Here is a 16,320-nt window from a genome sequence, read left to right on the forward strand (position 1 = left end):
GAGGGACTCAGGGGAGGGAGGGGCGGGGGGGAATAATTGGATGGGGGTGAGGCGGAGAGGGGTGGTGATGGAGAGGGAGGAGCAGGGGAAGGGTCTGATGGAGGACCTGAAAGTGTAGGAGAAACATTTCAGAAAGTGAGAAACGCTGTCAGGGATGGGGGGGGGGGGAACCTGACTCAGCATTTTCCTTCCCTGGTTCGGTGTGTTTGGCACATCAAATAACATCTGAGACAACATATTTTTTTCTGTGAATTTATTTATTTCTATGAATTAAATAACATTAAGGTTATCTTACTCTTCATTCAGAGTGGTGTCATGGCATATCTCCAGTGAATGGAGTTGTCATTAAGACGCCTCAGATGTCATCACAAGACCAACGTTTTAAAAGGTAGCCTTTAACTCCTTCTGGTTGTTATTTCTGCTATAGTGAGTCAGCAGAGACAAATCAGCATCTGTCATCAGACTGAGGTTCTATAGTGAGGTCACATTAGGGCAGGGGGACGTCTCCATGAGAAGCTGCCTGGTGAGGGATCCTGACTTAAGATGGTTTCAGTCCATATAACCTTTCAGGACATGAACAGACAAACTGAGTAGGGGAGATGTTACAGTTTAAAAGAAAGGGGGAGAAACAGTACCTTCAACCTCCAGGACCTCGGGAGTCTGCACTTCAGACCTCCTTTCCTCCTCTTCCTTCTCCTGCTGCTCTGCCAGCGCTCCCTGCAGCAGACCCTGTGGATCTCGGCTTGTTTCCTCACTGCCTCCCTGCTGCTCCTTCTCTCGTCCCTCCTTCTCCTCCCTCCCCTCTGCTCTCTCTGTATTGGTCTGCGGGGAGACCAGGTTCTCCTCCTCTTTGTCCTGTATGTGATCCTGTGTGTACATTAGCACCTCCTCTTTTCCATTCTCCATACTGGGGATGAGTGGAGGCATGGCGGGGAGGGTGGGGCTGAGTGGGGACTCCTGTGGGGTGGGCGGGGACAGGGTGGGCAGGGCCTTAGCCATGGCACAAGCCATTGCAGCAGCCAATGAGTGCGGAGTGTCGTAGAGGGCGGAGATGGCCGAGGAGATGCTCTTCTGCAGGTCCTGGTTCTTACTGACCGAGTCCTCCTCATCAGAGGAGAAGGACGGCAGCGTCTCCAGGTTCCTCTTCAGATCCTCGTCCAGTGGCTTGCAGCTGCTGAGAGCCAGGTCTGCCCCGTCACACTGCCCCCCCCCGCTAAATGTTCCTGCAGCCTGCTGTGGAGGAGTCGGTAGTAGAGCAGGAGGAAATGAGGATAAGGGCCTGATCCCCCCCTTCAGAGAGGAAAACAGATCCAGGGACTCCTGCTCATGTCCGTCATGTCCGAGTTCAAGGCCTGACTGCTTTTTGCCTGTCTTCAGGAAGTCAAGAAAAGAGGTCATGAAGCCCGGTTTGAAGTCAAAGGACTTCTCATCAGCCTGCAAAAGGAAACAGAGCCAAACTAATCACTGATGAAGGCTATATTCTTCTCTACATTGCAAAAAACTGTTTCAACCAATAAGCTTGTCTAATTTTCACTCCACACGACTGGATTCACAGAGTTTTGATTTGTGTTTACCACTAGATGGCAGCAGAGCCTGCGGTTCCCATAACTTTATTACGTTGTAAACAAAGTCATGTAAATGTGAGCAAACAGAGGCCTATTCACACATAAAGCAGAAACATTGTTCATATAAAACATTGAATGTGCCACTTCTGTTGCCAGAGCTGTGATTTATTCCCATGTCTTCCTCTGTATCTGTTATATCATACACAGGCTCCGCCCTCTACTGGACTCTATGGGTGCTACCCTCAATCAGCGAGCATTCACCTACTGAGATATCTATAAACGTAGCCGGCCCCTCGGGGCGGACCTACCTGAACATGGTATGGCTGTATCAACAGCCTTGTTCAACGGCGTGAGTGTGGAGGACATATGCATGGCGGCGTCTTGGTCTACGCGAGGCCCCTTCATAAGGTTTTATCTCTTGGACATGTCTGGCTCCTTCTCATCGTCTGTACTTGCTGGGGCAACACAGGACTGGTGAGGGGGGGGGGGGGGGGCTGTACCCCCTGGACATAATGCACTTATGTTTTCCCATGCTCCTTAGGGACCCGGGAAACATGGTGCGCAGTAAGCCCCATACAGGGCAGGCGGGGAGAGCCTTCTCCACTATCGTCCATGCACACTCTACACGAGGCAAGCGTGTGTGGGGGACATGGTGCACTTATGTTCTCCCCATGCTCCTTAGGGACCCGGGAAACATAGTGCACGGTAAGCCCCAGGCAGGGCTGGAGGACTCTCCCCGCCTGCCTGTGAGCCTTCCTCACTATTTTCCATGCATACTCTACACGAGGTAAGCGTGTGTGAGTGTGTTCTACCCAGCCAAGTAAGTTGCGGCCGCGACTTCTCCACGGTCTCAACCGGAGGAGAGGAAGTTGCGGTGCAGTGGCTGTTAACCAAAAGCCGGTCAGGGGCAGTGTGATGGGTCGATGTTGTTGGACGACAGGGCGTTTATCCAGTAGATGACGTCCAGTAGAGGGCGGAGCCTGTGTAAGATATAACGTATTGTAACCCTAGTTATATAAGCACAGACGGAGCCCTCTACCTGGGGCCCTGTCTGTCCTATGCCGCTTGCTGAAGAGGGTGTAGGATGACAGTCAGGAGGCGTGGCCGCATATATACGGTGGGCTTGCGCGCACATTTAGGTAGGCCCGCCCCGAGGGGCCGGCTACGTTTATAGATATCTCAGTAGGTGAATGCCTGTGCTTGTATAACTAGGGTTACAATACGTAACCCCCCGTTTCTGGGATCTGACAGACAGAACCCTCCAGGAGATCCTGCAGGATCTTTAAGGGCTTCAACTAAATGACATTTATTTTTTGATAAACAATTTATTTGATTCCATCTGATCATCTGGTCTACACAAATTTAAAATATATCCTGTTCACTACTAAAATGTATGGAAGTTTTGCTTTAAAAAAATGGCAGATTGGGATATTTAAATGTTTTGCAGAAATGCATGTTATTTAAAAAAAACAATAATTTAGATGTGCGGTTCATGTGGCTCAGTTTCATATATACCGGGTAAAGGTAATAAAGCTTCACAGACAGCAGATGGCAGCAAGTGTTCTGCACTGGGAAATGTAGTAACCGTGGCAACAGCTGCCCTGGTAACAGCCATCTCTCTCCTCTCTTTTGTCAGTCTGAAAGAACTGGCTGTCAGTCAACAATAACCTCCTTCTCTCTAAACCTCCAATCACTAAAAATGGCTGAGAATTCAGGTATTATCTTTGTGTTGCACTGGAGACTACGCCACTAAATCAAATCTATATTTAGTTTGAGCTCAGCTGGGCAACATGCTACCTTTTTTACAAGGGCCTTCAGCAGCTGAGGTGTGAAGAAGGTAGAGGATGTGTTCTCTACACCGGCTGCAGTTTGAATGAATGAGGTCTGAATTATATATGAGGCTCTGGGCTTTGCTCATTTACTCAAGGGTGTGAAGCGACTTACTGAACTGGAGAGCTTCTGCACAGCATCCCAGGATTCAGGATTCAGTGGATCCTCAATTTCTTTCTTCCATGTAATCTGTGTTAAGATCAGAGAAAACTGCTTTTAAAAATCGGTTTACTTTAACTTTGATCATCAACAATGTAATGTGATCCCATTCAAGATGTGTACAGTTATCTGCATGATGTCATGGTTTGGGTTTCTTACAATCAGGGACACAATTATTTAGATTAAGATTAGGAATACAAATATGTAAACACAAAATAATAGGTATTCAAATACTTAATAACCAAATTGTATATCAGTTTGGCTTCATTGGAAATCTAAGGTGTCACTTCAGGCAACAGAGTCTGCAGAGACATTGAACCTTACTGTTGCTGAGGCAACTAGATTTAATTTCCCTCCAACATGAAATACAAGCTGTCATGCACAATCCTCTGCAGCCCTTCTTTATGTACAGCTGCTTCTCCTGCACACCCTGACATGAAGAAGAAGGATCTGTTTCTACACATCATTCAGTTCTCATTTTCTGCATGGATACAAAGCGTTCTCTGTCCTCTCTCCCACACAGTTCTGCTGCTGTTTCTTGACACGGTTTTATGTGGAGGTTACATTAAAAGTAACTTTTGCAATAAGCAGTTTCTGAAGAGCATGTCTGCATGTATTCTGTAATACTTCAAAAAGAAAGTCACTCTGCTACAAGTCAAGACAATAAATGTTGTCTTTGTCATGTTACATTTAACACGTTTTAATAACAAATCTTTCAGTCAAATTCAAAACTGTTATGCCCTGTTTTCAATTATTAAATGTTTAATATTATCAATAATAATAATACATGTTATTCATATATTTAGATTTTTCAAGGAATTCCATTATTTCCGGTTACACAAAAACAATAACATCCTGTCAATCTGATTTTTCACAGATATCTTCTGGGGGAGCATAACACAAAACAAAATAAAAAATTCTTGAAATTGAGACTCTAAATTGCATTTTTGAATAAATAAATACATTGTTCAGAAAAGTATATTTTGCCTCGGAATTCTGTCAAGACATTCTACATGTTTGTCATCATGACCTTCCCCTCTGAAAAGGAACTCCCCCTCAAGCTGGTGTGCGTAATAAGACAGAGAGATGAGAAACTCACAGCTTTGGTTACACATCCCACACTGCCACTCATTCACATTTACATGGTGAGATCTTCATTTCATTCATATGCAGCACTCACCATCATTTCAAACCATTGGAAAGTGTAATACTTGTCCCAACAAAGACAAGTCTATCATTGTGAGAGAGAATGACTAGTGAGCAGTCAGACGTGGACACAGGACTGTAAACTGTTTTTACCTCGACAGCTTTATGCTGATTCTTCATCATCTCCTCTGGAGTCAGGTTCACCTCACTCCTGTTGATGTCCATGGCGGAGCTGGGTCCAGGACTCAGGCCCAGAGAGGGAGCAGACCCCACCGACCCGTCGGACAGAACCGGCTCGGCGCTGGACAATGAGTCTGTCCTTAACAATGATTCTGATGGAGAAAGGGTGGGGAGGGGCAGTTTGATCTGAGAGAGACAGCACGGATGTATGGGAAGGGTTAGAAAGAAAAATAATGTGAAACATTTCTCTTGTTATAATTGCTGTAGTTTAGCTTTATAGGAGATATATGACAAAGGCCAGTAATGCTGATTGTTAATTCCCTCAGGGTGGTTTCACAGAGATATATTACAATTGTCTATAATGCTAGACAGGAGTGCATGTAAATGCTTTGAGCAGTGACTATGATTATGGAAGAACAGAGCCAGTACCTTGATAGGTGTGATTGGATCTTGCTGTGGCTGCTGTGGATGATGATGGTGCTGTTGCTGATGCGGTTGTTGGATAGGACAGGAGACATGCTGCTGCTGATGATGCTGTTGATGCTGTTGTTGTGGAGCTTGGTGGAGGTCTGCCTGCTCTCTGTGGTGTTGCTCCGGATGCTGCTGGACATGCTGCTGCTGGCTGAAGTGCTGCTGCTGATATGGAAGGCTTTGTGCTTTGTTCATATTGTAATGCATTTGAACACTCCCTTCCTCCTTCCTGCCACGGCCTCGACCCCGTCCTCTACCCCTCTTGCCTTCTCCAGCCACTGTTCCCATCAACCCCCTGCAGTAGGGAGGCTCAGGAAGTGGACGTATGCGTGGTCTACCTCGTGGACGGGGAGGGCCTTCACGTTTTGGTTTAGTGGGTTTCCTGCCTTTTTTTTTTGGGCCTTCGTGGGGGAGGAGTTGTGGAGGGTGTGCTAGGGAAGAGTAGTTGGAAGCGTGGCAGAAGTCTATGTCACCCATCATTGGACTAAGCCCACTTACTCCTGATGAGCCACCAGCCTTCCTACAACTAGACACCAAGTCAGGCAGCAGGTCAGGAAGGCGACGACTGTTCAGGCGAATATCAGCAGGACCATCAGCCTTATCCTCATCATCCTCAAACTCGTACTCCTGCGCATAGTTTTTCTTTGTTAGAGGTTGGGGATCACGCCGTTGTTTGAGCAAGTGGAATGAGCTTGTCTTCAGCAGTTTCTTGGGTCGAGAGGAACAAAATATAGGTGAGGTAAGACCAGGAGTCATTGCATTTCCACCCACTCCCACAGCACCGATCATCTTGTTGACTGAGCCATCCCCTTGTACTGCTGAACTCAGCCCCATAGTGGGGGTTTGGGATTGGATAAGGCCGAGCTGGTCAGTATTCACAGTGGAGGGAAGCTCATGGGACTTCATAGAGTCAAGGTCTAAGTGTAGGTTGCCATTTCCTGTTCCTGGATGGCTGTGGCAATACTGTCCATACTCTTGATCACTGTGGTGACCAAGCATCCCATAGCCCTCTCCAGCACCTCCTGTTTTTAAGCTCTCCTCTTGCCCATGGCCCTGGGCCAAGCTCTCCTGAGCAGTCTGTCCAGCCCCAGAATCCTCAGCACAGCTCGACTTGTATTCAGCCGAACAAAACATGTCTTCCATCTCAGGAAAGAAAGAGCGGTCTTCGTCGTGTAGGAGAGAATCTGGAAAGCAGATGGATGTTAGAGGCCCAAAGCGCTGCTGCTGCTGCTGCTGCTGCTGCTGCTGCTGCTGAACTTGACTCTGTCCTGCTTTTCTCACTGGGCTGGCACTGTCAAACTGGTGCTGTTTCAGCTGGTCCAACTGGGAGTGAGACAGAGTTTCAGCGTCCCTTTGTTGGGGCTGATGCTGTTGTTGAGGAGTTCCCATGTTTGTAGCCATTCGGTGAGAGTGTGGGAGAGCTAATTGGGAGAGTGCCAGCTGATGGTGAGTGTGTGCCTGCTGTTGATGGTGGGCATGGGGGTGGACATGGGCCTCAGACTGGTTGAGGTGGTGCAGGTGAGAAGGGGTGGGCAAGCTCAAATCTGGTTCAGAGAGGAAGTCATGGAGATCGGAGGCTGTTTGTTGCGGAAGGTTGTGGGGAGTAATTCTGTGTTGCTGTCTATGCCTGTCTCCACCCCCTCCCTCCCCTCCAGCCCCTCTCACCCCTGTTCTGTCCAGAGCTCCTCCACTGCCTCTGCTGTTAGTCCCAGAAAGAGATTGGTCCAACATTTTTAGCGAAGACACTGAGTTCCGACTGGCTTGTGTTTGATCTCTTGGCTGGCCTCCAAGGCTGTAGTGGGTTTCCATAGCCTGGGCCTGGAGCTGGATCTGGAGCTGTGAGGACTGGTCCTGAGGGTGGGAATCCCCCCGGGTAGGCCCTGCTCCTCCTATTGATCCCAACAGAGCTTGCTGTGATGGAGCTTGCTGGGGGTCCATCTTAGTGCGGGTGGTGTGAGAAAGGACAGACTGCATCATGTGAGGAGGCTGGGCAGGGTCTGTTGGGGAATCTATCAGAGAGAGGGGGACCTGGCTTTGTCGAGCCCGCTGCAGATCTGGTGTATTACACAAGTAGGCATTGTCATTGGCCTCTGATGACTTCTTCAGCTCCATGTGAGGCTGGCTGTGGGAGAGGGGATGAGGAAGGCTGTGCTGAGTGTGTTGAGAGTGCTGTGTGTGCTGAGAGTGCCGGGGGTGCTGGGAGATCTGGGGATGCTGAGAATGTGAGGACACATGTGAGGTGTGATGGGTGTAAGGGTCCCCTCTTCCATAAAGGGCAACAGACCCCAAGGAGTCATGCTGGTGATGGGGGTTGGTAGTGTGCGAGTGGGAGAGAGGGTCGGTCAGCCCTTCAGGACCGGACTTTGTGGTAATCATCTCTGATTTGACCTGTTGCTGTTTCTTCCGTGATATTTCCAACTGACTGCTAATGCCACTGCCTGCCTCACTAATTGATGTTCCCGGACCTGAACTGCTGGGCATGGTGTTGGTACGAATGACACTGTGAAGGTGGTAGCGCTCTTCAGATATCTTGTTGATATCATAAGTCACCCCCTTGCCTTCCCCTTCCCTAGCCTGTGGGAGAGTCTGGGGCAGCTGCTGAGGAGGTGGGTGATGCTGGGACGGATGGGGAGTTGAGTTCTGTGTGTGTAGTAGATGATGGATAAGGAAATCCTCATCGTTTTCTTCCTCATCTTGGGATCTATCAACCACCTGCATGTTGGTTTCTGTTTTTGGCTTGGGGTTTGTTGTGTGGTAGGACTGGTTCTGCGCTAGGTGTGTGTCAGGGAAACCTTGTGATGAGGACATAAAATTAGGCGAGAGAATGGAGGACATATATTTAGTAGCCCCTAAGCCCCCAGGGGACTGTGCAGGGCGAGCAGCAGCAGGAGAGTGCAATCCAGGGCGACTGGTGGTGGAACTGATGGAGGGTGATGGAATGGACTCTGGCAGGTGGTAGGAGTCGTTGCCGCCATTACCAGCAATAGCAGCCCTGCTCCCTGATTCTGCAGATCCAACACCACTGCCTGATACGGTTCCACTTGACCCGCCAGCAGTGCCATACCCCAAGGAAGGACTGCCGGCTCTTCTTAGAGACGTTGGACCAAAGCTTGAGTCCCCAAAGACTATCTCTGCTGAAAAGGAACGTCCTCCTGAACCAATACCAGTGAAAGCCTTCCCTCCAGATCCCCCTGCTCCAGAGCTCAGGTCCTGGGCAAGAGGTGAGGTAAAGCCACCAAAAGAATGGGCCATATGTGCGGATGAAGGCTGGTTAGGAGAGTAGGCCTGGGCATGTTGGGAAGTGGTATGATCCGATAGGCCCGTGCTGGATTTGGCACCAGGTGGAGAACCATAGGTGGAGAGGCTTTGTTTAGATGCTGGCTGTTGAACAAGGTTGGATGATACCAATGGTAGAGGGGGGGGGTGCCGGAGCTGATTGAAGTGGGGGCTGCTGACAAGAGGAGGAAGACAAGGAGCCAGTGCTCGTCTTGGAGCTAGAAGTAGACCCAGAAGAAGTGGGAGGGGCTGAGGGTGGAGTGTGTGGGGGCCGGGAGGTGGAGGATCCTGAGACTGAAGAGGAGTAGCCACTGTTGGAGCTGGAACTCTTGGCTACCTTAGTGCCAGAGGAGGGGGTTGAGGAGCTGGAGGATGGGTAGGGGGTTTGGATCGTAGGTTGATACGTATTGGACTCCAGCCGTGGTGAAGGCTTGGGGTTGGAGGAAGGGCTCTGCTCCCCCCCAGGACTGCAGGACACTCCAGTGTGCCGGTGGTGGCTGGCTATCTGCTGGTAGCTGGATGACCCCCCAAAGCTGGCATATTGCTCTGCTGTGGACTGGGATGGGGAGGAGCGTTGGTAATGCTTGATCACACTGTCCTGCCGGGAAACTGGCCTCTCTTGAGAAGGCTGAGTCAGGGGGGGGGCTGTGGGCAGCAGGGCTGGAGTGGAAGAGAACATGGAGGAGTTATAGAGCTGGGAGGACTGGCTGTGGAGCTGAGAGGACAACAAGTTGAACTGGGGAGATGGCAGGTGGCAACTGGAGGAGGTGGGAGGGCCCTGGGTCTGAGAAGGGCCCAGGACCTCCTGGGACCCTCGATAGGTGGAACTCTGGGAAGACAGCAAACGATCTAAGCCCAAGCTGGTCTGGGAGGGTGTTTTGATGTGCAGCAGGGGATCATGGGGGGATAACAAACTGTTGGAGGAGGGGCTAAATGAAGGTGTGTCCTGCAGGGACAGTGAGGGGGTGAAGGGTCGTGTGGAGAAGGAGCCAGGATGTTGGTAAGCAGAGAGGGCAGAGGAGGGGGGGAAAGAGGTGGAACCAGGAAGGGCCCCTGAGATAAAGAGTTCCGCTGGGGCCGGCGTATGCATTGCTAGGGGACACAACATTACATGGACAGTGTTGGTAAATGCAGGTCGGTATTCAAATTTAAAAACACAACAAATTGGTAGTTAGATTACCAACCCACTACTTTCTGGATACTTTTTGCAAATGTAATGACTTTTTTCATAAATTAAATTATTACTTAGGATATTTTTCAATTGTAACAAGAACTAACATCAAGCTATTGTTGAATTTCTCATAAAAGGCTGACACTCACCAGTCTGCCAAGAAGGAGTGCGAAACTGAGAAAGGAGGGAGGAGGCAGAGGGGGGCGGCTGTGGCCCCCGTGACTCCAGAGCTGAAATCAGATTCATGACAGAAGGGTCTGGACCCGAAGTGCTGGCATGGTGGAGGCTGGCATCAAAGAAGCCGGACAGGCCTGGCAACAAATCACAACCGTCACTTTATTCATATATCTCTCACCATGGATCATACCATTATCATATAAACAGTTTAAGAAAAGGTGCCTACTATTTATTTTATTGAGCCCTGTAACAGAGTCATATGAAGATCCCAGTGTTGCAAAGTATAAAAGCACAGAGCAGAGAAGCCATGCCTCTCTGCACTGTCCAAATAATATTATATTCCTATCTGGACTAATGTTGCACGGTGTACCGATACTTGAAAGGTACCGCGATACCCTGCCGTTAAAAACGTTACGATTCCTCCGTTTCATTAGTATCGGTACTTTAAGAATGACGGGCAAAAGTACTCCGGTGAGAAAGTGCCGTTTTAATAAGAGCCGTGTGTGTTCAGCGCTCTGCTTCCACTCCCTGCACTGCAGCCGTGCCTGCAGTCCCTCCCCTCTCAAGCACACTCTAAGTCCCTCCCCTCTCTCGTGCACGCGCTAGCTGCCAGAGCATGTGAGAAAACGAGAAGCATGGCTGCAAGTGGGAGTGCAACTGCCGCTGCGCCTCGGCTTGTTGACAAAAAAGACGCCAGAAGCGAAGTTGTTTGAGATGATGCTTAATTTTATTTAATACGAATTCTTGACATTTATTTTATTTATTGTTCTCATTGTTTAAAAGTTTGTGTTATGGTTATGGTGTGAAATAAAGCACAATAATTACATTTAAGACTGTTTCCCTTTTTTAAGAAAAGTATCGAAAAATAATCGGAATCGCAATTCTTGACTTGGTATCGGTATCGAAATCAAAATGCTGGTATCGTGACAAATCCGTGTATCTACCGTCCAATTGTTTTTCTTTATTAAACACGTAAACGGAAGAGCGTCTGAGAGGCGTTTTTGCTTTTTGCTTTTTACCTTACTAAATGGTCAAATGGTCCTTGGAGCGAGGGGCGGGGCCAAACTCACGGACGTGATTTCAAAACAAAAGCTTAATTGATTATTATAAACAAGGGGAATTTAGCGGTTAACTATACAGCGGTTCTGCACTGCGGTCACTCCGCCGCCTCTCGAGTTTGTTTTTTCAAATCAGCTGCTCTTCATTATTCCTGCTATATTTGACGAGTGATACAAATATTTGTTACCACAAGTTCTTAAGTTAACTGACACTGTTGGACTCGGTTCTAGTTTGACTTCTACCAGAAATAAAATGAAGTAGGCCTACTTTTACTGTGTACTTTGTGAGTAATCCTCTGTCAGAGTCCCCTCCTTAGTAATGCATGTTTTCTGCTATCTTTGATGAGTGATACAAATATAATTTTACCATTAGTTCTTAATGAAATGTATACTGTTTGACTTTGTATTAGCCTACTACTTACAATACATTGAAGTACTTTTACTGTGTATTGTTTGAGGAATACTCTGTCAAAGTCCCCTGCTGAGAACAAAATCAAGCCACTTCTGCTACGTTTGATGAGGGAATTCTTTTTTGTTCCCATTAGTTCTTCGTGAGATTGATCCTGTTGGACTACTACTGAAACTACCCCCACAAGTACTATGAAGTACTTACTGTGTACTTTTCCAACAATCCTCTGTTAATGTCCTCTCCTGAGAACAAGAATGCATGTTTCTCTGCTATGTTGAATAAGCGTTAAAAAACCTTTCTTCATGAGACTGATATTGTTGGACAGAGTATTTTTAAGAGGATGGTACTTGATATCAGCAATACTTCCAGTCAGTACTCCGGCAGCAGCATTTTACACCTTGGAAAGTCTTTAGAGTCTGGCCTGGGTAGCTGGTCTATCCTTCAGCACACTGACACACTGTCACTCTTGTTGGCCTCTTATGAAGCTGCCTTCTTTTAAAATATGATTATTTCTCTACTCCTAGTTCATTCCTCTCAGATTCTTCCATCAGTCCCAGTCATTGCATGTCAGTCAATAGAGCTTCAAAAAATTTGTCAAATTCAAAAAAAAATGTTTTGTGAGTGAAGGCCAGAGCTAAATTATGGTTTGATTGTGTAATTACAAGGTGAGAGAAAATAAATCCACATCCTCCTATGAAACGTATTTTATTTCCTTTTCCATGTTATATTTATACTTACTTGCATTATAACATTTGCATGTTGAACTACATAATAAATTATAATAATAATGCATTACATTTTTTATTAGAGCGCTTTTACAGGTGCTCAAAGCGCTTTACAAGTACACATTACACATATTAGACATGTAAGAGTCATTACTGCGGACATTACCCACAGGAGCAAATGCGGGTAAAGTGTCTTGCCCAAGGACACAACGGCCTGACGCAGTGGCGGCCGAGGCGGGATTCAAACTGGAGTTCACCAACGTCATCTGATGACCAACGCTCTAACCACTGCGCCAAAACCACCCCATACATGCTGGATATCTTCCCCAGCCTCAAGGAAATACAATAAAATAAATTGATTCATAATTTAAAAAAATTCATAAAAATGTATAAATTAATAATGTTGTGTGCAAACATTTCAAATTTAAATATTTATATATATATATATAGCATAAAGCACATGCAGTCTTTCTGAACAATTAAAAAAAAAAATACTGCAAATGAAGAATATTTTAAATGTTCTGCACAGAGTGCCCTAACTTACAGCAGCTGAAAAGATTTGTGAAAGGATAAATTCTTCATGGGCTTCAATGGCTCTCTAGATACAGGGTGTTTTATGGTTGGTGGTATTATCCTCAGATAGTGGTTTGTTTAAATAACTAGTGACATTTTAATAAATATTGCAAAAAAGAGCTTCAAAAAAGGCATATATATATATATAATCTGGCCGGCTTAGCCAGTGTGTATTTCTTCAAGCACCACAAGATTCATAGTTTATAAAGTACAATTCTGGGCCATTGATTGTGTTATTTCTCCAAACACATACAGTAAAAATGCTTGTTTTGAAGCCTTAAAATGGTGCAGGAAAAGGACTTTACATTGGGTTATACTTAAAGACAGGGCTATACAGTTAAGAGAAGAGAAAAAGGAAAGCAAACTGTTATAATGGGTGATTTAACATTAATGACATAATATGAGGTCCTTGGCACTCAGACTCTAGAGGGGTCATGTTGTGATCATGGGGCATCACCCTTACAGCATATATGACAATATCATATGGAGTCAGACACTGGAAGTGTGCTGGAGGCGTTGACTGGGACTGATGGAAGGATGAGGCTGATGAGACTGAAGAATCTGCGAGGAATGAACTAGCGGCTGAGAAATAATCATATTTTAAAAGACAGCAGCATCATAAGAAGCCAACAAGAGTGACAGTGTGTCAGTGTGCTGAAGGATAGACCTTATCCTCTTAAAATACTCTGTCCAACCATATCAGTCTCAGGAAGAAAGGTTTTTTAACGCTTATTCAACATAGCAGAGAAACATGCATTCTTGTTCTCAGGAGAGGACATTAACAGAGGATTGTTGGAAAAGTACACAGTAAGTACTTCATAGTACTTGTGGGGGTAGTTTCAGTAGTAGTCCAACAGGATCAATCTCACGAAGAACTAATGGGAACAAAAAAGAATTCCCTCATCAAACGTAGCAGAAGTGGCTTGATTTTGTTCTCAGCAGGGGACTTTGACAGAGTATTCCTCAAACAATACACAGTAAAAGTACTTCAATGTATTGTAAGTAGTAGGCTAATACAAAGTCAAACAGTATACATTTCATTAAGAACTAATGGTAAAATTATATTTGTATCACTCATCAAAGACAGCAGAAAAACATGCATTATGTAGCCTACTAAGGAGGGGACTCTGACAGAGGATTAGGCCTCACAAAGTAGGCTACACAGTAAAAGTATACTCATTTTATTTCTGGTAGAAGTCAAACTAGAACCGAGTCCAACAGTGTCAGTTAACTTAAGAACTTGTGGTAACAAATATTTGTATCACTTGTCAAATATAGCAGGAATAATGAAGAGCAGCTGATTTGAAAAAACAAACTCTAGAGGCGGCTGAGTGACCGCAGTGCAGAACCGCTGTATAGTTTAAATCTCCTAACAATGTTGTCCATTTTAGACATAGGCTTATTATATTTACAGCCCTTGATAACATCCATTTTCTGGGCTCAATATGTGTCTTGGCCGTTTTCGTTGTGATCGCTAAATTCCCCTTGTTTATAATAATCACCGGTCCTTCAGCAGGATACTGTAGTGATTACAAGTGTGATTTTAGCAAACGAGTGCTTTTGTTTTGAAATCACTTCCGTGAGTTTCGCCCCGCCCCTCGCTCCAAGGACCATTTGACCATTTAGTAAGGTAAAAATCAAAAAGCAAAAACGCCTCTCAGACGCTTCCGTTTACGTGTTTAATAAAGAAAAACAATTGGACGGTAGACACACGGATTGTGACAACACTAATCTGGACAGACATTGGGTAAACCGTTTTAATTGGCTTTTAAAAGATATGAGATTTGAAAAATAAGAGGTTGGGTGATATTTAAACAATTCTCAAACATACCATACGGTTTCTCCACTATTGTTACTTTTATTCTGGGTTTATACTGAAACATATTTACAAGCTTTAATGTTAATCTTTATTCTTCTCAGTCCTGTATTCACCTTCTTGAATACATTGCACAAATAGACATTTTTATTTCTACAGATATACCTTCTGATGAGTCCTTACCCAGCGTGCGTCCAGCCGCCCCCCAGGCCCCCCCCTGTCTGGAGCTTCCTGGGTGGTGGTTGGTGGCATAGCCCTGGAGGGGGTGGGGGGTGCCATAGGTTTGCCGATGGAGTAGCTCTGAGTCTGGGTGGGATGACCTGGAGCCTCCATACACAAAGCTGAGGAACACATGGTATCATTTTACAAGCCTTTACTTAAAACATGTCTGCTGTCTTATACTCGATCAACCCTGTGACTGGGTTTACAGTTTCCTGCTCCGTTCACCTGTTGAAAACATCCACACTCCACAATGTTTTTTAACAATGACGAATACAAGATTAGGCAGCATCTTTACCTCTAGCATCTGTAGAATGTGTGCATCCTTCTTTTTGTTTAAACCTGTAGCAATTAGCCGAAGTCTGTTACTAAATAATTGAGTACTAAAACGAATATAAAATGTGTGACAGAAATGTTTAATGACATGAATAGTGATATGCTTTTTCCCACAAAAGGATCAATTAACTGAAAAGTAAAACTGCCGCTGAGCAGGCCCGGCTCCAGGATGAAATGACTGAGGGGGCTGTTAAAAAATCCGAGGGGGCGATTTTTTTTCACAATAACAAAAAATACTGGCAATGTAATGAATTGACACACCAAGCTTTTTCCTTCTCACTGCTCTACAATCTCTTCGCTTCTTTATTTGTATTCCGGATTGACCCCTCTCGTTCTGTTCTTTTCCTCTGATCTTTAATAACAGATAGAACATTATTAGATGGCTGCACTTTGGTTAACAGACTAACATTGATTTCCTCAATTTATAAATGGACAGGCTCTGTGATTATACCATAACCTTTTCTCCTCTATCCCTTAACTCGTCTTCCTATACAGATTTACTTACCTCTAGTCAGGTCAGGATTAAAGAAACATTAATCTGGTTGATTTTTTATTTTCAGGATTGAATGTTCAAATCAAGGCCTAAAACCTGGCATTTCATAAGAAAGTGACTAATATATAAACCAAATGTAATATTGGATCAAACACTACACACCAAATGGACAGACACAGATTAAAAATAAAGTCCCCTGGTTTGTCTCTGGAGTCTAACTGCCATGAGAAAATTAAATCAATGTTCCAAAATCCGTCACTAGATGTCGCTCATTGTACCAATACGGTTGATATAATACATAACACATTATTATTCTAGTAAAAGGGCTCGCTTTGGCAAAAACCTGATCCATCCATTGCAGCCCTAAATAATAACAAGTAACCATCATGTGTGGTGCTATCTGTAGTTGTCTGTCTTATTTTTTGATGTCATATTGTTTTCACCGGGGCCGGCCCTTGGCATAGGCGAATGCTAAGGGCGCATCAACCCATCGGGGGCGCCGAAAATTGGGGAGGAAAATTACATCATGTATTTAGCTGCCCGGATTATAACAGACAAAGACTCATTCTGAAAACTGCACTGGAACAACATAACATCAAGGACATGGATTTCAAGTCAATACACAAAAGTAAATCAAGAAATGAAGTAAACAAGCTGATCTTCAAGTTCCTCAAAAACACTGGTCTGAGGGCAAGGATTTAATATAAACATTTAAT

The 16,320-nt window shown here is 45.4% G+C and overlaps 1 protein-coding gene across 1 annotated transcript in view; it reads right to left on the reverse strand.

The window, feature by feature from the left end:
* LOC117537125 (proline-rich protein 12-like) overlaps positions 1 to 16,320 on the reverse strand; it is a 61,940-nt gene that overhangs the window by 19,690 nt on the left and 25,930 nt on the right. The window contains 8 exon segments of the mRNA XM_034202274.1: positions 1 to 106; positions 636 to 1,434; positions 3,510 to 3,584; positions 4,854 to 5,066; positions 5,310 to 8,763; positions 8,765 to 9,719; positions 9,948 to 10,109; positions 14,740 to 14,897. The exon segment at positions 1 to 106 is cut by the window's left edge and continues 478 nt beyond it. Coding sequence (XP_034058165.1) covers positions 1 to 106; positions 636 to 1,434; positions 3,510 to 3,584; positions 4,854 to 5,066; positions 5,310 to 8,763; positions 8,765 to 9,719; positions 9,948 to 10,109; positions 14,740 to 14,897 — 5,922 coding nt within the window.

Source organism: Gymnodraco acuticeps, unplaced genomic scaffold, assembly GCF_902827175.1.
Source record: "Gymnodraco acuticeps unplaced genomic scaffold, fGymAcu1.1, whole genome shotgun sequence".
In the NCBI taxonomy this organism is placed as follows: Eukaryota; Metazoa; Chordata; class Actinopteri; order Perciformes; family Bathydraconidae; genus Gymnodraco; species Gymnodraco acuticeps.